At 39.5% G+C, this 26,206-nt stretch overlaps 1 protein-coding gene across 2 annotated transcripts in view; it reads right to left on the bottom strand.

The window, feature by feature from the left end:
* Nucleotides 1-338: 338 nt before the first annotated feature.
* SLC29A3 (solute carrier family 29 member 3) overlaps nucleotides 339-26,206 on the bottom strand; it is a 43,496-nt gene continuing 17,628 nt past the window's right edge. For both annotated transcript variants that reach the window (XM_089510439.1, XM_089510440.1), the window contains exons 3-6: nucleotides 10,965-11,047; nucleotides 5,806-6,032; nucleotides 3,245-3,407; nucleotides 339-2,588 (exon numbers count right to left, since the gene is read on the bottom strand). In XM_089510439.1, the coding sequence (XP_089366565.1) occupies nucleotides 1,913-2,588; nucleotides 3,245-3,407; nucleotides 5,806-6,032; nucleotides 10,965-11,047 (1,149 nt within the window). In that variant the 3' untranslated portion in view covers nucleotides 339-1,912. The remainder of the gene's footprint in view (nucleotides 2,589-3,244; nucleotides 3,408-5,805; nucleotides 6,033-10,964; nucleotides 11,048-26,206) is intronic.

The raw sequence follows: 26,206 nt of genomic DNA, 5'->3' as shown, positions 1-26,206 counted from the left end.
GCATTACAGTGCTTAAAGCACTACACCACACTGGGTCATACCTACCTAAATATGCTGGTTTCAATAACAGGTACCTATGTATCAAAAGAATAATATTCAATAAAATGTCTTCATCAGACTAACTCTCAGTTAAGCAGAATGTATTGCTTTGGTCCCTTGGGACCCATAGACCAGCTGCTTGACAAACCTGGATCATCCGACACAACCCCTTTGAAGGTTTATGGCATAAGTTGCATGTTTTTATATCCTATCACATTCTAGTTCCATCCTCACAACTATGTAACTAAAGTATGTTCAAATGCCTATGGCTGAAATATCATGATACATCAATGCATCTAGACAGGTAGATTAATTTATTTTTAAAAATAGCATTCGTCAATTTCAAAGTGCCACTAGATTTTTTCCCTTCCTCCTCTCCATTTCAAATTTATTATGGGAAGTAATTTGGGTGCATTGAGAAAAGCTGGTATTCAGAGTGAGCACAAAACAATTTCAGGATAGAAAGGCATGAACCTAGGCTACATTCCTGTACAAACTGAGTGATAAAACAAATCCTATCCCACTTCCCATTTTGTAACAATTGTACTTGTTATAGTTCTGATAATAGCAGAAGTCTTTGAATTTTCTTTTGCTGATTAACTTGGCTTCCTTGGCACTCAGCCTTAGAACTCACCATCAGTACAGAAGTTGCTTAAAAATACACATTGGAGTCTTACTGCTTTATGGTATACTCTTTATCCAGCATTACTCCATGATCCTCCTCCATTTAAAAATAGCTTCCCTATGGTTGTGCATTTATCGCACACATTTTCAACCTCTATTCAGGGAGCATTAATTTAACGGAAGCTGCTTAATAGGCATTTTTCCCTTAAAGAGGGAAAATACAATGCCTATAAGAAATATGCAGTAAAGTTAACAGGTCCTTTAAAGAATTCTTCTAGAACAAAAGCTATTATTTTTAATGACTCAGAGATCAATTCCAATAAAAATATTAGAATCCACAATTTAATCTCCTAGTGTCCTTAACAAATAATTAGTGACTCCTTTTGTCACAAACGCTTTGAGAAAAACTCTATACATATTGCTGTTGTTGTGCACCTTCAAGTCATTTCTGACATATAGTAACCCTAAGGTGATGCTTTTACAGGGTTTTCTGGGGCTGAGAGGCTGTGACTCACTCAAGATCACTCAGCAGGTTTGCATGGCTGAGAAGGAAATTGAAACTCGATCCCCAGAATCCTAGTCCTCAAACCGATATACCACACTGACTCTTTTGTACATATATTGCTATTGTTGTTAACTACCTTCAAGTCGATCTTCACTCATGATGATCCCATGGATGAGACATCTCCAAGACTCCCTAAATCTCCACTGCTCTACTTAGTTCCTGTAAATTCATACCCATGACCTCCTTAAGAGAATGGCCTTCTTCTCTTTCTACTTCCCTCACTTTCCTAACATGATTGTTTTCTCTAGTGAGTTGTGCCTTCTCATGGCGTGACCAAAATTCAACAGCCTCAGCCTAGTCATCTTGGCTTCCAGGGAGGTTTCTGTTTTGAGCTGTCCTAGGGCCCATTTGTTTGTCTTTTTGGCTCTCCACAGGATCCACATAATACCTGGACACACTATTATAATCCCACTGTCCAGACAAAGGCGAGATACTTATTTGAATAGAATTTGGTCCCTGTGTCTTGTGAACTGTGTATTTTGCATTACTTGTGCATTTGGCCCTTGTATTTTATGATTTACTTCTGAGGTTCTGGCACATTACCAGAGGGCAAAAGTGTTCAGACCAGCTCCTAAATCAGAAAATGGCTACCTTTGGCACATGTCTGTCTGGCTGAAAATATCAGAAAATGACTTGATATCAATGAGGCTCAGGAATGGACTGGAATACTCCTGCTTCCTTCTTCTATATAAGATGGACAACAAGAACTGAGAAGCCTGACCCCAAAGCCAACCCTAGCATCAGGAATAACATCATTAATACTCCTGCTGCCTCTGACAATTCTTTGGGAGTGACCTTGGGGCCGTAGATCATTGACAGGGTACTCAGGTAGCCATTGCTAAATCCCAGGAGCACAGTGAAGACCACTGGATAGACATCTTGGGTAAAGACTACCCTTCTGATGTGCATTCGTGGCTGATAGTTGCAAAATATGAAGACTGGTATGAAAAAAGTCCTCAGCAGAGCCATAGTAGGTAGCAACTTGCTTTTTGGTCCAGGGACCTGGATCCAGGCTGTGATCTGGCGTCCACACCAGTCAGCAAAGTTATACAGCAGAAAGCTTGTGAGGGGAGTGAAGTACTTGTCTGTCCACACACTCCCTGAGAACTTGTTGACAGATTCTATGCTGGATGAGATGGCAGGAAAAATGATGATAGAGATGAAATAGACATAGAAGACACAGAAGCCCAATGAACTGATGTTCTTCAGGATGGACCACAGGGGAGGCACTGCTCCAGTATAGTTTCTGTTCAATGGAAACTGGCTGATGTTGTCTGTTGCCACATCCTCTTCCTCAACATAATCAGTAGGCAAGATGCATGGTGACGGTGTAATGTCCTGCTGTCTTTTTAAATAGTATCTGAAAGAAGATGAAGATGGAGGAAAGGCACTATCATTCCACAATCACTTCGACAGATAAACATTAAGATGGAAAAACTAACAATAAAACAGAAGATCATAATCATTACCACCGTCAGTCTCTACAAAGGTATCTCATCAAAAGCCAGCAAGGACAACCACAGTATCAAACACCATGTCAACTTTATGTATTATTTAAACTTTATGTATTATTTTGCATTTGCCAGACTTCCAAAATGTACCATGAGAAAGTGCAAAGAGCCATACAGGCTTCAGGATACACCAGCAAAATGGAGAAGCTTAGCACAGACACTGTAGTAAATCCCCAGAAGTTAAAGAATTTGCTTTTTTGGGCTGCACCTCTGCAGAGATTCCTCCTAGCTATTCTGACTGGGGGATTCCGGAAGCTTTTGTCCAAAAATGTAACATTTTCAAGCTCTGGCAAATCCTATAGTTAATCCCAGTTTCTGTATGGGGTTTTGATTAAAGCAGGATGCTCAGTCTGGAGGGAGCAAAACAGAGCAGTAATGGATGTAGTGCATAGCAAGAGAGGAGCTCTCAGAAAAGGCGGCCTCATAGCATCCTGAGAGAGATGTTTTGGAATTAAGCCACTCAGTCCCCTGCTGAGGATTGACCTAATGGCCCAACAAGATTTACCTGGTATACTCCATCTTAGGAAGGATCAAGTACATCCCAATACACAGAATAATGAAGATGTCTGCTGTCAGGAAATAGGCCAAAGTACTGTCTGTAACATCAGAGGCTGCTGCCAGGTCCACCACCACTGCAATGGCACTCAATGTGCCTCCCATGGCCTGACCTATATGGCAAGAGTGATAAAAAGAGAGGGTGGAAAGGAAAGAGAACAAAAATCAATGAATGGTGACATAGTAAGCCTCAGCCTCTGCTGGCTCATTCAGAAGATGCTTTGGGTACCAAGCTGCTCCAAAATAAAAAAAAGAAGAAGCTGAAATTCAGGAGCAAGAGAGTAAAGATGATAGAGCCTGATATTCCAGCTGTATTTAATTATTTAATTTGAATTATTAGTAATTATTAATAATATATTATCCTTATACTTATTTCTATCCTGCCCTTTTCACAAACCGACTTACAACGATTAAAAAAAGTGGTTTACAACAATTTAAAATAAATAGTTAAAAACCCACAGTATATAGAAGTTAACACACAACTAAACAATAAGAAAAAATTAAGACTAGGTTAAAATATATATTACTAAAACCTACCCATGCACGCACACATAACAGCACAACAATTAGCAATATCCAGTAAATACAAGAGGCTTTGCTGTATAATAAGCACAGCATATATACTTTTGTTTTTGTCCCAAGATTTGGGCAAAAATACTGTTGGGGACTACCTCTCTCAGAATCCCCTATCAGCATGGCCAGTGTAGTCCAGAAAAGTAGTTTTCTTGAATTTTTACCCCTGCATCTTCCCACTCCTGCAACCAAGCATGCCTTTTCATCCTTCCCCCTCGCTAAATGCACTTGTGAGGTTGTGGTTAGATAATTGTGATAATCCTGTTGCTCCTTTGGGGAAGTTTAGATTTGGTTATTTACAGATGCATAAAAAGGTGAACAAAAAGCATATGTGGGGGAAGAAGTTAATGCATGGGGAAAGGGACATATCTAGGGTTGCAGCCATTGACTTATGACCACTAAAGAGCCCCCTTCACATAGCAAGCTGCTTTTAAATTTTTTTGGTGTCATTCCAAATTGGCTGGGGAGGGGAGTGTATATTTTGCAAGTACTGTATGTAGTTTTTCTAGACATGTTATGTGCTTTCTTTGTTAAAATTCTTTACAATCCTAACCATTTGTTTTGACAATCCTAACCATTTGGCAAACAGGGGAACACCAACAGGCTCTCATTTACCATGCTTAAAAAACTACCACAGCCAGGTCTTGGAAAAGTTACTTTTTGGACCATAAGCTCCAGAACCCTCTCTGCCAGCATGGCCATGTACACATCTGCCCCCTACTGCAGGTTTAAAATTAGCTGTTATGGCTAGGAATAACACAAACTAGAGTCTAATTTGCACTGTAAAATTAAACTAGTTTGACACTGCTTTAACTGCCATGGCTCAAAGATATGGAATTCCGGAATTTGTAGTTCTGTGACATTTAGCCTTATCTGCTAGAGAGCTCTGGTGCCACAAGGTACAAATCCTAGGATGGAGCCATGACAGTTAAGAGTGGTGTAAAACTGGATTGTTTCTGCAGTGCAGATTAGATCCAGGTCAATTTTTAAAATCCTTATTCTGGAAAGTGGTATTTCAATTGTCTTGTGAGCAATGCTTTCTGTACTCCCATCTTTATTTCCTGAGGCTACTGATTTCTCTACATATGGTGTGGCTTTTCTATATCTATACTAAAAAAGAAAAGAAAATAAAGTTATGGATGATCTCACAGTTTGTAAATGTAAGGAGGTTTTTATAATAGGGCCTGTGGTGAGAACTGCCACAATGGGTCAACCCCTAATGACACCATTTGCTGTAGCCCAGAAAACAAAGCCTGAAATCTTTGTACTGATTTCCAATTTCCTCCTTTCACCCTGCCATCCTTCTGCCTTCAAGTATTTTTCCAGTGGTAACAACACCTCCCAAACCTCAAGGGGCCTCATCATTCATAGCTGCAAACATGGAACTCATCAGTTATGGAAATGAATGCTAATGCTGAATACAAAATGAGACAATGCAAGTTTTTTATTTTCCTGGAGACACAAACAAACATGGAGCTGAATGCAGATGTTTTCTTTTTATTTAAAAACTTAATTCTAGTTCCTCAACAGAGATGTCATAAGACGAGACTTTTAAAAGAGGAATAGTGAACCGAGAGAAGGGTCGAAACCCAGGATGAAATGACAACTCAGCTCACTCCATCTGCTGAGTTTCTCCCGAAACTTCCTTTTTGAAACATTCCACAGTTCTTTATTTAAATGCCAACTTGCATTTTTCTTTACTGAGACTGAACTCATGGTCATGTGAGTACAAGCAGACAAATCCTCAAGTTTAAATACAGCACATTTGTCTGCTCACAAACAAAATTAAAGGACTCAGCAATTGTACCGTCCTCCCTTTACTCATTAAATTCTAAATTTAGGTGTCAGAGGGAGATTTATTTTAACTTTTGTAAGCCACTTTGGATCCTATGTCAAGAGAAAGGTAGAGTATAAAATAAATAAATAAATAAATAAAACCTGAAATCAATGCCTGGGAATTCCGCATGGGGAAACATCCTGATAGGCCAAAGATGCTACTGCTGAAGACTGTGGCAGCGCCGCTGCTGACAACCACACTAAGGAGGGTGATGATAAAAAACCACGGAGTCCAAGCAGAGGTGTCCATTTTCACCAATGCTGTGATCACCAGGAAAACAGCTAACATGATAACCAAGGAGGACAGGATGCGTACGCTGACAGAGACCCTGGAGTGGGGAAAAAAATCAATGGTTAGCATGTGGCTTTTGAACGAGAGACCTCATTGTCTTGAGATTTTATAACATTACTGACTGGACGTTACAGTATTGGAGGACAGACTTATAGAAAAAGGAAAGAGACAGGCAAGAGAGATTCTAAGCAATGCGTAAGGGGGGAAATAAAAGCAGAAATTTGATGAAGGCATACTGTGAGTTGTCAGAATGAGGCTCCTCAGTTCCTGCTCTTGGGATTTGTAGAATCTGATGATACAAGATTCACTTGTACAGCCAAGGAATTAGCCTAAATTAGTCCTACTGTTATCTATGTCGATTGATAAACACCATGAATAAACCTTTTGAAAGGGCTCAAAAGAAAATTCAACAAACAAAAATTATGCATGCGTATCTGGAGTGACCTTAAAATGGGTTTATTACACTCAACATTAAAATCACAACTGAGACACAGGTCCAAAACACACTGGAGAAATAATCCAGTTTGAAACTGCTTTAACTGTCCTGGCTCACTGCTAGGGAACCTTGGGATTTGTTGTTTATTGACATCAGAGCTACAAAACTACAGTTCCCAGAATTCCCTAGCACTGAGCTAGGGCACTTAAAGCAGTTTCAAACTGGATTACTTCTGCAGTGTGTATTGGACAAATCTGCCTATTATAACAAGTAGGTGCTGTATTTAACACCATGCTTTCATAGTCTCTTCTGGCTCCAAGTTCCATAAGAATTCATTATCCTCACACCATAGTCAAGGACTCATTGCTTTAAGGGATCCATTTTATATATTCCACTGAGAATAATCTGAGTTTGTTACAAAATGAATGCTCACTAGGAACTGCAGCCCTTTACCCTTTGATGAGCATGCTTATATAATACACATTTGTGTTGCATTCTCATCTAGAAAACATCAGATTCACACCTAAAAATGCAATATCTGAAGTGACACAGTGTGACCAAGTGCTGGGTTCCAGCTCTGTCCCCAAGAAAGCACACTTTTATTCTTCTCTGAAGTGTTCTGTGAAGCCAAGAAGCTTGCTCTCCCTACCCCTCATTACATACAGCTATCTAGGAATCCTTTGAGCCAATTGCACAGTTTAAGCTGTTGGCCATGGAAAAGACACATAAGAAACCACTGCTTGGAAAAGCTGCTTTTTGAATTACAAGTCCCCAGACAGTATGACCCATGGTCATTTCCAGGCCTCTGTAAGTCATCACACTATCTAATGCAACAGAGGAGTAGCTAGCAACAGAGGAATAGCCTGCAGGGAGACAGTTAATTCTGGAGCACCACATTACAGTGCTTGAAAACAGTCTGCATACAGGAAATTAAATGTTCTTTCTAACAAACTGAAACTCCCTTATTTCTATAGTACCTCACTCTGTTGAAAAAGAATTCCTTGTTCTTCAGTTTGGCTAACTTAAAGTTTAATGTTAACTTTAATGTGATATAATTGTTGTGGTGTCTTTATGTGTATGGGGATGGAGAATATGGTATTTTATCTAAGATCCCCACACTGCCTTGCTACAGCCTTGGACCATAAGCAACCTAGTTACTTACGCCTGCTCTTCTGCTGATGTGGCATCTCTTTGGGGGGTTTCCAAGAACTTTAGGGAAGCCAGGTAGCTAGGGAGGTGGAACCAACATCTTGGCTGTTCTGAAGCAATACTCTGGGGATGCCAGAGCTATTTACGAAGAACACGGGACAAAAATCTGAGAAGCCTATGGGAAAAACCCCTCACCAACAGTGCAGAGCTCAAAGCACATGTTTGTTTGTCTGTTTGTTTGTTTTAAAAAAAACAGACATCAAACAACACAGATCCTACCTTTTCCCTATCAGTTTTCACTGATCCTGTCTCTCCATAAACCCAGCCAATCTGGAAAAGTCCATTGCTAAATGAAATAACAACACCACTATGCAGCAATAACAAAGATAGAGTCTGTTGGGGGAATATTGCAAGCTATGGAAAAGCAACCACATGATTACTACAAGATAATGAGCTGCTTGAATAGGAAAGTTACTTATTATAGACACGGAATGGTTTATCAGCTCCCCTTCAACTCAAAGGGCAAGGAAGGAAAAGGGGGAAGAAAATGACAATGGTTTAGTAATGAATAGCTCTTCTATTTCTTCTTTGGGGATGAGACCCTGGGTTTTGTGATATACATCCTACTCTTAAGGGACTCCAGGTGAGATATACTTCCTGCCAACTAACTGTGCAGTTTTAGAAATGTTGCCTGCCTGACTCAGGGACTCCTGACAAATACAACCTGTTCCACACAGAATACTTTTAAAATGACACACCAAGCAAACAAAATGAATTATGGATGGATGTAGAGGAGAGCCAGTTAACAGTTTCATTTCTTGCACTTTTAGCACACCACTGTTGCTTGCTTTCCTCCTCCCCGGACCTTCCACCTCCAATGTCACCTTCACCCACACAGGCATGAAATCTGTTTCGGAAGCACTGTCGTATTTTAGCGGCCATCAGTGCCCTTAACAAGGGTGGAGCACAGAATAGCCATAAGTTACCCTTTGCAGGCAACTGAACTACAGGGAACTGATTTGCTCTGGAGTTTCCATAAATGCAAGCCTGCCTCATGAGTATTTATGACACTGAAAACTTAGCATAATAAAACACTTATTGATTATGGATGTGCCACTCAGCAGAATCAACAATGTGCCAAAGATAAATGAATGCCACATTTAAAATGTAAGGCATTAAGCACATAATGGGTTTTGCAAAATGGATTTCCATCCTGGAGAATATATAGAAGAAGAACAGGAATTGCTATCTCTGGGTGTCCTCCCCTTCTGCTTCTTTGCTGCTTTTCATGGCATAACTGGGGGTAGAGGGGGGGATTCTATTCTAGGAATTCTAGAAAGAAGGAAAGGAGCTGTAAAAGAAAGTGCTTGGACATTTATATGGAGAAAACAAATGAGGACTTTCTCAGCCAGAATACTATAAAGACCAAACAAGCCAGCCCTACTTAAGGAGATGTTTGGTGGAATGTTTCAGAAGCACTGCCTTAAACTACAGAAGGTATATTTGCCTATTCTGGGATTATCAAAGTGGAGGGGGTGGATAAAGAGAAGAAAAGGGGCATGGCCTCATCTCAATTCTTGCAAAGCAAATGATCAAGGTGTTGCTTTATGGCTTGCTCTTGCCGAGATTTCCATCCAGAAAGCAGGATGCTGTTTCTCCAATTCTCTTGGCAGGGAGTGTTAGATATAAATAACTAAACTCACTTTTTACCCCACCAAGGCATGGCCATACTTTACCAAGCACACACACAGACATGTATGTGCGTGTGCACGTGCACAGAGAGTGAGAGAGAGAGAGAGAGGGAGACGATGGAATCCAATAGGAATTCCTGCTTGGAATTATTCCAACAACAGAACTGTTTCTGCTGTTTCCTTCCCAACACATCCTGAAAATCTCCTTTGAGGGGTTTGAAAACCTGGCAGTTTTGGGGCATTGTGAAGGGCTATAAAGGGTAAAGCAAGAAAGCCCTGTTGCAGTAATTAATTTAGCATTAGTATAACACTGGATTTAGGCCAAAGTTTGTATGAAAGGCAGGTGGTAGAACCACAAGCCTACACTACATGTTGAAGATTGAAGATTTTACACTTAAATTCAAGAGAGTCAATTGAAGATTTTACACTTAAATTCAAGAGAGTCAAATATCTCTATATAAAAATTTCAAAATTTCTCCCCCTTCCTTTGTGAGAAGGTGATCAAACCTGAGAAGATCTCAGGATAGAGCAGTTGCTGGTATCATCCTGGGAAATGGTGGTGATGATATTTTCATCATGCACCAGGTGTAAATGTGCGTGTTAAGAGTAGAGGCAGAATGCATCATGACATAGTCAGCATCATAACCATGTTGTTTGATACAGATCAGCTAACAGTGAAAGGAGATTACTTCATCTTAGGTTACATTATTCTGTCTCCTCCTTGACACACAGCATGGTTGGGTCTTCGTCAGGTCCACCAACTGGAATTTACCATGTCCTCAGAAGAAAAATCTGGGAAGTGTTTTTATGTGTCTGTGTTCAAAGAAGATATATTACATCTCAAAGCTATATAATCTACTCAGAATTATCTTCATTTTCTTGAAGCATATGTAAGTACACAATGACTTTCCAAAACGTTGTGTTGTGAAGATATTTTATATCCACCAAGAGATTCTGGCACTTCCAAAATGGTGCTATGTGTGATACCTATGGGATTCTCTGTTCCATGACTACGTCCATCACGCAAAGTGTGTGTGTGGCCACTATACAAAGTTTAGCCCTTCTTTTCTGCTAACCTTTTTTTCCTCTGTAACAGCTCCCTTAAACCACAACTCAAGGAAGGACTGCACAGGAAAACTGGAATTGGGGAAATTTAAAATAATTCTTCCTCCATCTTCTCCCCTGAAAGTGGCACTCTCCCAGCTCCATTTTGCAAGTACAAATCAAATAGCAAGTGACATTATTTTCAAGTATGAAAATGTCAATAGTAAGGAAATTATTTTAGGCTAACACTTTGTTCCTGCTGGACCAAGAGATTCAACTGGTCGGGTAACTTTACCTACAGCAACTTGCTCGGGTCTTGTCTCTCTTTAGGCAATAGATTTCAAGCTGCTAAACTCAAAGGTTTCATTCTCTCCTTGCCTCAGGCTTTGCTAATCCTTCCTAGGTTAGGTTATGATCACAACTGCACATCTCCCTGCTTGGAACTAAATAGAAAAAAAAAAAAGAGGCATGATCACCATGAGACATTTTGCAGTAAAGGGTTTTCTGACTAAACCCATTTCCCATCAACAGTTTTTAGCTTGACTTCTGGCCCACTGCTGTGCGAACACTGCAATCTGGGGATTGAAATGGCTTGGCCAAGACTGCAGGGAGGGGACAAAGTGGTGGGAAATCATGTAGATGCACTTACTTGTTGACTAGCAGGAAGTTCCCAATCAAGCAGAGGACTGAAGGCACAGTGGAAGCCACGGAAATGTAGCTTTCAAAGAAGTCCTGGGAGGAAAATAATAAATGCCAAAGTTTTCTTTAAAAAAAAGATGTAGAAGAGAACAAGGCCATAGTATGACCTGTACCTGAGTGTCACAAGTTGCAGAGGCAGAGGTCTAAGGTCATGGCTTCATACAACTGGAAAGCTCATACGACTGTAGATTTGGCAAAGGGCTTAAACTTACAACACCCTTTATTTCTTTAGCTGAGAAGCGTTCTGCTGTTGTACACATCAAGATAATCTTACTGTGTTATTGGTCTCTCTGGAATGTGCTTTGTATGGTAATTTTTCTTTACTTCTGATCTGAGGAAACAAAAACTTTGGAGCACTCAATATAAGCAGCAAAAAACAGGAGACACATTTCAATGTGCTCAAAGCTAGCACCTTGAGATGTGTCTCCTGTGTCCTTCTATTACAGAGATTTCTTCAGCTTCATGAATTGCATCACCAGCCATGACATGAACCCTAGCATCTTCAGGACAACAGCATCCATCTACACATGAGACAAAGTTGGAAAATAGTGCCTTTGGTGATGTCTACTGCATAAAACCATTTCTGTCTCATCACTGCCTTGTTTTCTAAGTGTTGTTAGAGAACACCTTCCCAATGATGGGGAAAATCCGTCAATAAGCTCCCAATTGTGTTGTTATAGTATTAGATCTCAGGTGCAGTAAGTTACTCCTATGACAGTTCTGGCACAAGGCAGTCATGTGGTTTCAGTATCTCCTCCTCTTCCCCCTTGCTGTCCCAGATCAGCCTTTTTAAATTAATTAATTTATTTTATTTGTTGTTAAAACAGAATTGTGTTTAAAAACAATACACACACAAATGAAAGGCACATTAGGTAGGAAGATGAGGTATGAGGGTGGAAGAGAACGTGCAGGACCAGCATCAGCCTGGTTGCATTATTGAAGAGAGGTGTGATAAGAGGTGCTCTCAAACTGGTATCTATGCATTTCCTTTCATTAATGTGATTGTGGCAACAACAGGGGTGTGATAAAGTCCTCTGATATTTATCTAGATTAGCAAATGATGCCCTGGCACTGAAGAGATGTCCATGTTTCTGGAGAATAAACCTCAAATGACAGAGTAAACCACTGTATGCAGTAAGGGTACAGTCAAAATTATGGGGTCCATGAGCCAATTTTTTATGCCTAGGTCCACTGTAGGCTGTTCCAGTCTCTCAAAAGCCAAACCAGAAGGATCTGGGAATCCACTTCTGATCTTGTAAAAGCCTTCTTTGCATGCATTTTTTGGAAAAAAATATTTCTCTTCCACCCCACAAAACTTCCATCTTTCACTTTCCCTCGACATTACTGCACTACAATCTTATAGTGCTGCTATTCTACTTTAACGTCTCTGGCTGCCCCCTGTTGCATTCTGAGGTTTATAGTTCAATGAGGCCTAAGAGCTCTGGCTGAGGATTCTAAATGCTCCACCTTAAATTGCAAATCCCAAAATACAGCAGGAGGCAGCCAGAGCAGTTCAAGTGGAATAGCAGCGCTATAAGAGTGTAGTGCAGTAATCTACCCTGTCCCTATCTCTCTTATATTAATGTCACCTTTTCTACATCTTACTGATTCCTACTCAGATTTGAAATAAACTTACAGGAATAAGAGATTCACCTTTCAGTTTCCTGTCTCAGATAGAGAGCCTCTATACACTTACCAATGTATAGGGTGACCAGATGTCCTCCTTTGCCAGGACATGTCATACATTTCAACCTTCTATCCAGGAGGAATTTCAAAATGTCCTCAGTTCTGAGCATGACTAAGAAGCATGTTTTTCTATAGCCTCTATAGTGTACTGTCCTAAATTCTCCCTCAATATCCTACATTTCTGGTGCTTTGTCCTCTTTTGTGATTATGACATCTGGTCACTCTGCCAATGTAAAACACAGAAGAACAACCAGGATCTAAAGAAGACCATTCCCCTCCCAAACTGCCCTTACCGCTGGTAATTAACTAAATTATCATATTCTAATCCTACAGCTATTTGCATTAATTAAAGGACCAGCTTGGAAATGTAACATTTGTTGGCTCTTTAGCACAGGCTCTCCTTTAATTAATTAATAATTTATTTGTGGAATTAAATTAACACATAACATCGAAGTTAAATCAGCCAATTTAAATATTAATTTGTGTACATGAGCTTTTTCTATTCCAAAATTTCTAACTTAATTGATAACTTATTTATCACTGATATGAAGCAATGCCCGGAAATACAACACGTTTGCTTTAGTTCCATCAGTTGGTAGCTGCCATGTCAGTAGGGCAGTGAATCCATTCTGGGTTTTAAGATGAACATTAAAGGTCAAAGGCTTAGCACCTTGGCTAGCTCCCTAACACAGAGTAGATTCGCCACAATATTGGCATGAAAGCTGCCACTGATAGCCACTCATGCCTGTGACAACTGTTTTTGACGCATTGCTGACCTGTTTGCAAAAGTTTCCCTGCCTCTGGTTATCTGCAAGTGAACAGACAAAGAAGTGTCAACAGAATGAAAGAGAAGCTATCTCTCTTCTACTTTTTTTCCTGGCCTTTAGTGCCTCACAAATTACTAACACAGGCACATGTGGGGTTATGACAATCTGGTAAACTCTTTTCTAGGTTAGTAGTTAGTGTAGATATACAGTATTTACATGAAATGATTAACCAACTCTGCAAATCAAGGCTACCTTCTCATTCTTCTTCCTTGATTCTCTCAAACCTCCCCCTTTCCCCTCACATAGGAACACAGGTACACAGAACCCTAATGCAAGCTTGCATGTATAAAACTGCCTTTGGAAAATGCCAAAGAAGCCGGCCAAACACATTTCTGAAAAGAGAATGCCCTTTTCTCCACTCTTCACCATCAGCTCAATTAGCTTCCAATAATCGGCTTTCTAAATCAATGGAAAGTAAGACCAGAGCATGGAAAAAATTACACGTTTGGATTCCAAGGTCATAATGGCTGCAAGATTCTGGGAGATGAAGTCCAATAATGCAAGGCTCCATTTAGGATTTATAAGAGGATGGGAGAGATCCAGTATTACAGTTACAGCATCTCCAGCGCAACAAACTGATCTCTCTATTCATGTACAATGCTGATTACTTAAAATATACATATGTTTACCTTCTCCAAATGGAAGGAGGGGGGTAATACCCATTGGCTTTAGTGAAAAGTCTGCCCTGAGCTGCCAAGATGCTTTGGGAAACTAGCTTTTTATTCAGCTTAAAAACTCAGCAGCAGAAGCAGCTGGGCTCCTGCTGGGCTGAAAAAGCAGTTGAGGCCTTGGGTGAGGGAGCAAAGCACTAGAGCGTTACCTGGATCACAGGGCATGAAATTAGCAGCAGCAAGCAGGCTGCAGCCAGAAATAGGATGCTGTTGTTAGGCGCTCAGCTTCAGATAGCCAAGGCCCTGAGTTCTGCTTTTAACAAGTCTGAACAGGGACACTGAACTCTTCCCCTGTCCGTCACCCCTGTCCATCACTCACGCCTTGCACTCTGCAACATCTAATTCCCTGGAAGCAACCAGTTCCAAAAGGATGCTGGAAATTGCAACAGCAGAGCACACATCACCTTCCCTTTTGCAGCCTTGCAGCCAAGTTCTTAACTGAACTTCCCTACTAATTTATTATCAGCACTTTCAAAGAAATGATCATGGTCCCAGCAGGTAAAGCTACAGGTGTTTTAAAAAGGGAAAAGAAGAAACGAGTTAGAACTATATTTGGTCAGGTATTGAAGTCTCCATAGGTGAGGCATTCAACCAGTTCAGAATATAGTAGATCTGTGTTGTGTATACAGTAAGCCTGTTTATGTCCTGCTGGTTTTGGAAAGATCTTTTCTGGTTGCCCATTTGTTTCCAGGCACAATTCAAAACAGCTGTCTTTGAAATCGAACATCTTTATCAAGGCTGGGATGAGTACCTGCTTCCATACAAATCACTGCAATAATTGAGATCTCCATCAGAGGCTGGGCAAGGAGAGATCTGGGGTATTGGGAAAAGGGGGGGAATTAAGAAATAGCTTGTTTTGTGCTCATTCATTTACTTGTTTTATTGTTAGGCATGGGTCTAAATACCGTAAAGGCACCAGATCCTGTCTGATCTTGGAAGCTAAGCAGAGTTATTACTTGGATGAGAGACCACCAATGAATTGTTGTTGTTGTGTGTCTTTAAGTCATTTCCATGTTATGGTGACCCTATCATGGGGTTTTCTTGGCAAGAATTGTTCAGAGGAGTTTTGCCATTGCCTTCTCCTGTGGCTGAGAGCATGTGACTTGCCTAGGGTCACCCAGTGGCTTTCATGGTTAAGCTACAAATTGGACCCTGGTCTCCAGAGTCACATTCTGACACTCAAACCACTACACCTTGCTATTGTAGGCTATCTTTCACAGGCCAAACTATTAAGTATTCTTTGCCTAAGAAAATCCTATGAAATTAATGGGGCCACCATAAGTCAACAGGCAACTTGAAAGCACACACACATACCTTGGCTCCATCATTAATCAGAATGGAGATTGCGGTCAAGAAAGGCTGGTTGTTGTGTGTTTTCAGTGGCACCCTGTTCACTCTTTATCTGTGGAACTCCCTTCCCATATTAAATTAACACGAAGCTATGTTATGTCATAGCATTCACAAATGGATGAAAAACTGGATAACAAATTCAAAACTACATGGGAAAACACACTGGAGGGAACTGTAATTCCATGTATGTAATACATTATCTTTACAAAAGTCCCAGTAATGTTGCCATGTATAAAGATGAAAGGAAAGCATAGGCCTGTTACAGACTGCCAAAATACAGCTGCTTCGGGTCTCTTTGGAGGTATGCTGTTTAAATGATGTATGCATCCTAAGAACCGGAAGCTGCACCAAAGCTGCACTCCAGTGCTTAAGAATGGAGTGTGGCTTTGGCGCGACCTCCGGACTCTTAGGACCCATGCATCATTTAAACAGCATACCTCCAAAGAGACCTGAAGCAGCTTTATTTTGGCAGTCTGTAACAGGCCATAGTAAGGTATTCTACCAATGATATTTAATACCAACACATTTGAATAAAATATACAAGAATAAACTCAGATAATATGGATATGAAAACACTGGGAGTTTGGACATATAGAATTGCTATTCTTTGGAAGATTAATTAAATATACAATCAATTTAACGATCAATTTACTTCTGGTTGACTCACTAGAAATGTTACTTGGTTACGTGAAAGAGTGAAGAAAGAATAATTATGAGGGTTTTTAAAAAGAATTTCTTTCAAATTTCAAACTGGAAATTAGTCTAGATGACGAATATGACAGACCATTTTGATCAGATGGTTCCTCAGATATAGTTTGGGTGCACAGCATTATTTGTTAAGTTTGACTAGTGATACATTATAAATATGATTACTTCATACATAATAACAGTGCATTAAAATATCTATGGGCACACCTGTAAAGCACTTAAGGGTGCAGCCAGCAGTATGAGGAAGGGGGGAGACAGCATATGCCTTACATTGCACTTGATTGATGAGCCCATCATCCATCTAGCCAACTACCCCTGAAAGAAGATATGGAAATACAATGCAAGGATACCCCATGGCTTGTGAGGCATAGATCCATTTAATCATTCAAGGCTTGAAACTGTACCCCCTCCTTCAAAAAGCCGCTGCTGATGTGGCCAAAATCTCATGACTGGTTAATGTCAGATTGGGTTGGTCATCCTTCTGGTTCCCTAGTCTAATCTTTAACCACCCTGTGCTTCTGTGTCTTCCTCTTCATAGATCTGCAGCAGCAAGATTAGTTTGCTCTTGTCAGTTATTATCTATGAGAAATTTCTGGCTGTGTTGTCCTCTTGGAAATCACCACATGGAGGGAGCTATAATTAAACATCACACTGCAGGAGACTGCTCCGCTTTACAGATCCTGGGTTCAATCAGTGCTTAATTTCTAGAAAAGGCAGAGATGCCAGAATTTAGCCCAAACTATTTTTAGATCTAGCTAGCAGGTATACATTTATGTAAGACTATGTACAATATCAGACCATTAGAATTCCTGGTCCTGGGCTGCATCTGCACTGCAGAAATAATGCACTTTGACACCATTTGAACTGCCATGGCTTCATGCTATGGGATCCTGGGATTTGAGGTTTGTTATGACAACAGAGCTCTCTGACAGAAAGTTAAATATCTCACAAAACAACAAATCCCAGAACTCCACAGCATTGAGCAGTTAAAATGGTGTCAAATTGCATATTTCTGCAGTGCAGATGCAGCCTTGGTTTCCTTTTCTCAGTTCTTTTATGGGAATGAATGCTTGATACAATGGACGACTAGAGAGGACAAACTTATTTTATTGTTTTACTAATGTAAATTATTTCTTTTTTCAATTAGATTTTTTTTCTGTTCCTGCTTCTCACACTTAGCAAAAGAGAGTTCCTGAACAGTTCAAACCCCTATAGCTTCATTTATAACAAAAGTAAATTCAATTTGAAATTATTTTCTGAATAAACCATACTATTAATGTATCATCCATAATAATTTTATGCCAAACCAAGTTAACCATAATACATGTTATATTCCTCAAATGGCACAGGTCTAATCTGCACTGCAGAAATAATCCAGTTTGACACCACTTTAACTGCCATAGCTCAGTGCTATGGAATTCTGGGATTTGTATTTCTGTGAGATATTTAGCCTTCTCAGTCAGAGAGCTCTGGTGCTACAACAAACTACAAATCTCAGGATCCCACAACATAAAGCCATGGCAGTTAAAGTGGTGTCAAACTGCATTATTTCTCCAGTACAGAACAGACCAAAGAGACTTTCGGTCTGTAAAGGGTACTACAACTGAATTCCTGCCCCCAGAAAATATTAGTTTTTACAAAATGGTACGGAAAGCACACTATTTGAAATTTGAAAATCATTTCATTACAAAATCATTATTAAAAGTCTGGCTGAAATATAAAAGGAAATTTTATAGCAAAGTGTAAATTTTTAATGGGGAAAAACTGGGAAAAGGTTTTTTTCTGTGAAATTTCTAGAAATTGTACATTTCTACTGAAGTTACTATGTTAGTAATTCCAACACATACACACACACACAAGCTTCCATGATTTTACTGGACCATTAGTGCCAGTCATTTGCCTCTTCAGATACTAGGTCAGGCCTTCCTAGCAGGCTGCTCGGCTTCAAGCTGTGTAATCAACTTGGTATGTTGGACGTATTTGCCCGCCAGACCACTTCGTTTCACTTGAATGTTCCTGGCAATAACTTGGGCATTATTAAAATTCCTGTGCAATGGCAAAAAAAAACACTGCCATTTTCAAAATGTGAAGTGCTAAGAAATATTTAACATCTCCAGCTTCCATTGTTCTTTTGCAAGACCAAACCCGCTTGGTCTCAACATTTGTCCACTTCATGGGAACTCAAGCAGAGTTGAGCACAAGAGAGCATCACAGTGTTAAGGCAGTGCTTTTCTATCTGGTGTGGGGTACCAGTGCAGCCCCACTCACACATTTTAATATAGAAAATGTCTATGTTTCAAGAATAAAAGTGGACTACAAGCCACTTCCAGTTCTTTCCGTAGTCCATACAGCCCCTAGAGGAGCATAAGACAGAAAATTGGCTGTCAAACCCACTGTAGTTGCCCATCCTTGCATTATGACACTGAAGGCTTTACCCCAGATCATCAGAAATCTTACTGACACAACAGGCTTTCAGAATTTTACCAGATATTTTCCCCACACGTCATGTTTTTCATGAATGTCCAAGTGTCTAGAAACTTGCTGTTTTATGTATTTTAAATGCATGTTGAGTGTTCCTTATTTGTAATGCTTGGACCAGAGGTGTTTGGATTTTGGATTTTTTTGAAGGGGGGGGGGGTTTGGAGACCATATTTGCATATATGAACATAATGAGATATCTTGGGAATGGGACCCAAGTCTAAACACAAAATTCATTTATGTTTCATAGACACCTTATACACATAGCCTGAAGATAATTTTATACAATAATTTTGCGCCTGAAACAACGTTTGTGTACACTGAACCATCAGAAAGCAAAGGAGTCACATCTATGAAAAATGTTTTGGTTTTTGGAATATTTTGGATTTTTGAATTCTGGATAAGGGAAACTCAACCTGTGTGCCTTTTAGGACTCAAAGATCTCACAAGGCAGCAGGCAAGATTTGAAAAACCACAAATATTAGAGATATCCCAGAGGTCTTCTCACTGGAAAATAGTGACACACAAAAAACATACAAGGAACACATTTTGAGGAAAAAAGCTGGACTCTGTGTTGGGTATCATTGCCTGCACTCTCTCAGGACAACAGAATATAAACCAGAAGTATACATATTCCATCTGTAATCCCTAAGAATGTGATGATGAAGTTGGGCCAGCAAGCAGGTTTTTACTATCTGATCCCTTCTAGCAAATGGAATTGCATGATGGAACAAATGAACAGGACTTCAGTGAAGTGACTGTCTCTCCTGTCAGCTAAACCTGGGCCCTTTCCTTCCCCATATTTGGAGGAGAGTAAGGGGCTGGGTTGTTGCTGACTTGGCTGTCTAATGTTCTTCAGATACAGCATTTCATTTTCAGGGTTAGCAAGCCAGCACATTCCATAAGCAATAAAACTCACTTAGTGGTTTTCATAGTACATACTACCACCAGTCTCCCTAGCTCAGGCCCCTGAAATGTCCTTGTTTAAATTAGGCCACCTTGCAGCCTAGCTGGATTGGGTAAAAGAGTGGGGAGAGGTTTCCCATACATAACTGTTCAACTGCAACAACACGACCCTCCTTATTTTGCTTGGAATAGACAGCCATAAAGTTTCCTACACACAGCTAGGTCATTTTTACATACATATCACTTGGCACCATTAAAAACAATAATCCAATTCAGCTCATATCAGTTTAGGGGGCCTTCCAAGTTATTCAGTCCTGGCTATTTGTGTGCGTGTATGCATGCTTGTGTGTGTGTGTGTGAGAGAGAGACTCTGTGTGTGTGAGACAGAGAGACTGACTGATCAACTGACTGATTTCACAGTTACCTGAGCAGCCTTGTAAATAAATTTACAAAAATTCCCAGCTGACAAAAATCTGTTTCCTAATCCACTTGTCCAAAAATGAGAAAAGTAATTTTAGTAAAAATCAAAACAAACAAACAAAAACACCTGCCTGAAATGTATATTCCTATGCTTACCCCTGAATGTGAATGGTTGTGTTTAAAATGTTTGTGATTGCACAGTTTTATTATGGGATTTTATCTATTTTATGCAATGTTTTTTATGGTTTTTAATTGTTTGTACACCGCTTTGATCTGCGGAAAAGCGGTATATAAATAAAATTATTATTATTATTATTATTATTATTATTATTATTATTATTATTATTATAATATACATTCACTAGGCAAGTAGATATATAATCATTTGCATTAAAGCCTAAAATATTCCTTTGAGGTTGGTGACAGCCCAGGACAAATCATATTAGTGTAACAGCTTGATCAATCCATTCTTATGTCTGTTGAGTGGGCAATTCCAACAGGCCAATTCTAAGCAATAAGGATTACAGTGGACCCTTGCCTTACACGGGGGATCCGTTCCGGACCCCCCCCCCCCCCGCGTAAGGCTAATTCCATGTATGCTTGAGCCCCTTGCAACCCATGCGCTCCCCGCGGCTTGAGCATGTATGCTCAAGTCCACGTATAGCACACCTGCATATAACGCAGTCACACTGTATTTTTGTTGCCTGAACCAGTAATAGTCCAGAAATATTGTGTCCATTCCTGGGCAACACAATTCAAGAGGGCAATATCAAGTAATAGTAATATCAAGTACATTTCTATACCATTTATCAGTGCATTTAAGCACACCTTAAGCAGTTTACAATGTGTAAGCTAATTTCCCCCATCAAGCTGGGTACTCATTTTAGCAACCTACAGAAGGATGTAAGGCTGAGTGAACCCTAAAGCCCTGCCTGGGATTGAACTCACAATCTTGTGGCTGTGAATGGCTGCAGTACTGGCATTTAACCATTGCACCAATATCCAGAGGGATATTGACAGGCTGGAATGTGTCCAGAGGAGGATGACCAAAATGATGAAAGTTGTGGAAACCATACCCTATGAAGAGTGGCTTGAGGACCTGGGTATGTTTAGCCTGGAGAAGAGAAGGTTAAGAGGTGACATAATGGCCATGTTTAAGTATTTTAAAGGCTGTCATATTGAAGATGGAGCAGTCTTGTTTTCTGCTACTCCAGAGATTAGGGCACATAGCAATGGAGTCAAACTACAGGAAAAGGAATTCTGCCTAAACATTAGGAAGAACTTTCTGATGGTAAGAGCCATTTGCTAGTGGAATGTGCTGCCTTGGAGAGTGGAGGAGTCTCCTTCTTTGGAGGTTTTAAAACAGAGGCTGGATGATCATCTGTCAGGAGTGCTTTGATTGTGTATTCCTGCATGGCTAGGAGTTGGACTGGATGGCCCTTGTGGTCTCTTCTGTGATTCTATGTGAAAAACTTGTTGGTTTTTGTTTTTTTTTTTTAGCAGAAAACCCCACATGTATATTTCTGCACTGAATAATTTCCTGAAACACATCTGAATGTGTAAATATAGGGCAAAAATATGCACAAATATTCTGCAGTGGGGAGAAACTGGATAAATTATTCATCTATTACACGAGAGGACAAAACAATTGACGATTGCATACCTGCATTTTAGAGACATTGGAGAATGCAGAATGGAAAGCAACATCAATTACCTTCTAGGACACACAGAAGGAACTAGTTGAATGCCACATTTATTCCTGGATGTCTGGTAATGGAGGCTTTATACTAACATTTCCAACTGAGTAGCTAGTTTACTGTGTTACAACAAAAGCATCAAAGAGCCCTGCGGCACCTTAAAGGCAGTTTTGTTACACCATGAGCAAAAAAGCAAGCAAGTAAGCAAGCAAACAAGCTTTCATAGAGCACAGTCCACTTCATGAGATGATTAAAATATTATCCAGAACACCAACTGAATGCATACTGTTTGTGATGGTACAAGCCATGGAAGTTCATACCCTAACAAGCTTGTTAGTTTTTAAGTCGTAACATTTCAGTATAATGAAATTACAAGCTCACATGCCATCAGTAGAATTAAGGCGTAGAAAAGATCTGTTGGACTGCCATGTAGAAAAGATCTGTTGGCTGAGAAGCTTCATACAAATGTGGTTAATGTGTCTGACAAGACTGAGTTTGCATCTGAACCCCAATGGCTGAACCTCATTTTCTTACAATCATTTTGATGGAATTTATATTTTCCAAACAAACTAACAAATTGTTCCCTTAACATCCAGACTAACAAACAGTTCTGAAGGTTTCCGCAGTATTTTCTAGAAATGGAACATCTTATATACTAGCAACCAAACTGACTTTCTTCACCCTTCAGTGATATGAATGTGGATTAAAATGAATTACAAAACTGCATGAATGTGGGTTAGAATGAATTGCTAACCTTTTATCTGGGCTTTCATTTACTAAAGGTCTTAGATATGTGGCTCTCAAAGGCACATACCAATAGCTCTTCTCTTATCTTGATGGTCCCCTGGAAGAATTAAGAAAGATTTCCTTAGTGCATCCGATTTACCTCTTGTTTATGGTGGAGTCCATTGGATATTTCCTAACTTTACCTAATGCATAAATTTGACATGTTAACAAACTTGATCTTCATGGAAGGTTATGTTTACTCTGCATTTGCCCCTGAGAAAAAGGATCTGCTTGTTCCTGGAACCTTTTGGGTTCTAAGGTCAACAGTCTCAAGGGTTGCAAGTGTGAATAATATTCTTTCTGTACCTCTCTCCTTTTTCTCTCTGCAAAGGAAAGACTGCCTTTTTGCTTTAAGATGTTAACTTCTGGATTCACAGGGCAAAACTGCTTTCTTTCTCACCTCAGTGCTGAGAGACTGCAAAATATACAACCCAACAGAGATAACTACCTTGCTCTCCCCTAGCAAATATTAACACTCCCATCTTCTTTATTTTATGCCATAAAAGAAATTCCTGCAAATATGTGTTCTGTTTTTTGAAAATTAAAATAGATTTTTCTATTCTCTACAAAAGACAACTTACGTGATTATTTTGTGAAAGAAAACAAAACCTAGTATTTTAAAGTAATATTTTTTAAGTTCAGTGTTTTTCAAGTTACACCTAAAAATAATGTTGGACCATTGAGATGCATTTTATTTCAAGACGGCATAGCACCTTTTCTAAATGTAACTCCTATAACTCCATGCCTCCAGCTAGATTAAGAAGAAAGTGCTTCTCCCCCCACATCCCCATCATCAATTCTCATAGAAAGATGGTAACTCAGTTCTATGGAGACACGGAACCTAGAATAACCCCAAACCCAGTTTCATATGACCATAATTTAAACCACATGTCAAAAGGAAGAATTTAGCCAATATAGCTATCACTGGTGTCAGCCCTTTAATGAGACCCACAAAAGCATAATGTTCCTTAAGGGTTGTTGCATGCAAAGAATTTAATTTCCAGATCATATGATACAGCCAGAAATATGCTTCATTATCGAGGAATTATGAACTCAAGATGTCAACATGTTCTTTCTCTAAGGTGAGCAGAAAGGACAAGGAGGAAAACAGAATATCCCAGATCTGGTAACTTCCCACCTTGATTTCTGTAATGCACTCTACATGGGGCTACCCTCATGCTTGGTCTGGAAACTAGTACAGAATATGGCAGCCTGACTGTTCTCAGGTACATCCAGAAGAGACCACATAACACCAATCTTAAGATCACTTCACTGCCTGCCCATTGCTTTCCAGGCCCAGTACAAGGTCTTGGTTATCACCTTTAAAGCCCTAAATGACTTGGGTCCAGCATATCTTCAGAACCGCCTCGTTCCGTATAATACACCCTGCAAACTTAGGTCCTCTGGGAGGAATTTGCTGCACACTTTAAAAACTAGGCTGTCTGCAACCACCCAGAGGACCTTTTCGACTATCGCGCCCAGACTATGGAATGGCCTGCTGGACAAGATCCGTCCTATTACCACCTTAAACAGTTTTTAAAAGGCTGTTAAGATGGATCTCTTCCGGCAGGCCTTTCCTGAATAGATACCCGGCCACTAAAAAGAAAACATAACTCGTTGACCTGTGATTTGTCTACAGCCACTGTTTATTTGCTATTATTGTTATAGATTTCCAATATTTCCAAAACTAGAGAGGAATTATTTAAAGAGGGTAAAGAAATAAATTGGTATAGCTATTATCAAGTAATGAAAAGATTTAAGGAAGATATTAAGACATCTGGGATTGAAACAAAGCTATCGGAATTGGATAAGTTAATATTGGAAAACGAGGGGGAAAAATTGCAAAATATTATAGCTTATTAAGAGAAAGAGAGCTAGAAAGAGAACCTGTGAAACAATATATGATTGACTGGGCAAAAGATTTAGGACGGGAAATATCATTTGAAGCATGGGAAAATGCTTGGAAGAAGACAAATGCATTCACTAGATGTCAGGATCTGAAAGAGAATTTTATAAAGATCAGTACCAGATGGTACTATACACCTGCGAGATTAAAAAGGATGTTTAAAATTGAAAGTGATGTTTGTTGGAACTGTAAGAAACAGAAGGGGATGATGATCCACATGTGGTGGAAATGTGAAAATGTAAAGGTTTTTTGGAATGAAGTACACAATATAATTCAACAAATATTCGATATAAGATATAAAAAAAGACCCAAAATCTATCTATTAAATATGACGTCCTTTTTGAAGGCAGAAGATGAGAGAAGAGTGTGGAAAATCATACTGTATATGATAACTATTGCGAGGCTGATTATTGCGAACTATTGGAAAGAGAGTCAAAAATTACAGATCGATGAATGGCTAAGTAAATTAAGTGACATTAAACAATTAGACTTACTTTCATGTAAATTGGAGAATAAGAAGAAAGAGAGACTGGAAAGGGAATGGGGTCAAATAATGCTGTTTCTAAAAAAGAGATGGTGTCTAGATGATAACCTGGTAGGGGTGGTTATATAAATATATAAAGGAATAAAGATGGGCTAAACCAGGAAATGATGATATGTTAAACGAAAACAAGGTTATTGTTACCTGGAATTATTGGAGAATATGGTTTGTTCTATACAACCCAGGGAAATAGAAAAGAGTTATATATATATATTTTACTGGCTTCTTGATACTGTGTAACGGTATAAGAAAGGCTAAAAGGTTTGGCTTGGTAATTGAGGGGTTGTATATGCTTGATGGCAAGAATGCAAATAATTTGGGTTAAGCAGCACAAAAGAAGACGTGGAAAGACAGGAAGTAAGGACACGTGGAACATCTGCGCTATAGGATAATAATTTTGGTTATGCTTTTTGTGATAAGAGTATAAAGTTTGTATGTTTGTAAAATTAATAAAGATTTATTCAAGGATAGATTTAAGCATGTTTTAAATTATAAATGGTTTAATTGTATTTTAGGGGTGGGTGGGCTTGGGGGTTATGTTATGGAATGTATATTTTAATGTTATAAGCCGCCCTGATTGCGTTGCGCAGAGGGGTGGGATAAAAATAAATTTTATTATTATTTATTATTATTTATTATCTGATCCTCCAAGACATTGTAGTTTTTCCTCAGTCAAAAATGCGTCAAGCTGTTTGCTTTGCAATGTGTCTTCTTTATTTCAATGTGCCTTCCTTATTTGCAGTGTTGCAAAGCAAATAGCTTGACACATTTTTGATTGAAGAAGAACTACAATATCTGATAGCAGACTGTTACATTGTGGCTTAGGAAGACCTAAGGGTTGGAATCTTCTGCGTCAATTCCTTGGTACAGACAGGTGTACCACTATTCTATTGTAGTTTCAGAGCTAATTTTATCGTCTCTGACCGATTCAAATCTCTATCTGGATATGCTGGTCAAGTTCTGGCACAAGATAAGTGTACAGTCAGCCCTCCACATCTGTGGCTTTGACTTTTGCAGATTTTATATTTCACTAACGTAATTTATGTTTTCTCTAGGAATCTCTAGGTTTTCCAGCATGACTCTGCTGGAATTTGACCACAGAGTAATACTGGAGGACCTAGAAATTCCTAGAGAATTTCTAGTTAATGTCTGGCTGATTTTGACCACCGAATTGTGATGGAGGACCAAGAAAGTCCCAGAGAGGTTCTCTCTAAAT

Source organism: Sceloporus occidentalis, unplaced genomic scaffold, assembly GCF_023333645.1.
Source record: "Sceloporus occidentalis isolate IW3139 unplaced genomic scaffold, rSceOcc1.0.p SCAF_2, whole genome shotgun sequence".
Lineage (NCBI taxonomy): Eukaryota > Metazoa > Chordata > Lepidosauria > Squamata > Phrynosomatidae > Sceloporus > Sceloporus occidentalis.
Note: the sequence above shows the minus strand (reverse complement) of the source record. Positions and strands in the feature narration are given on the sequence as shown.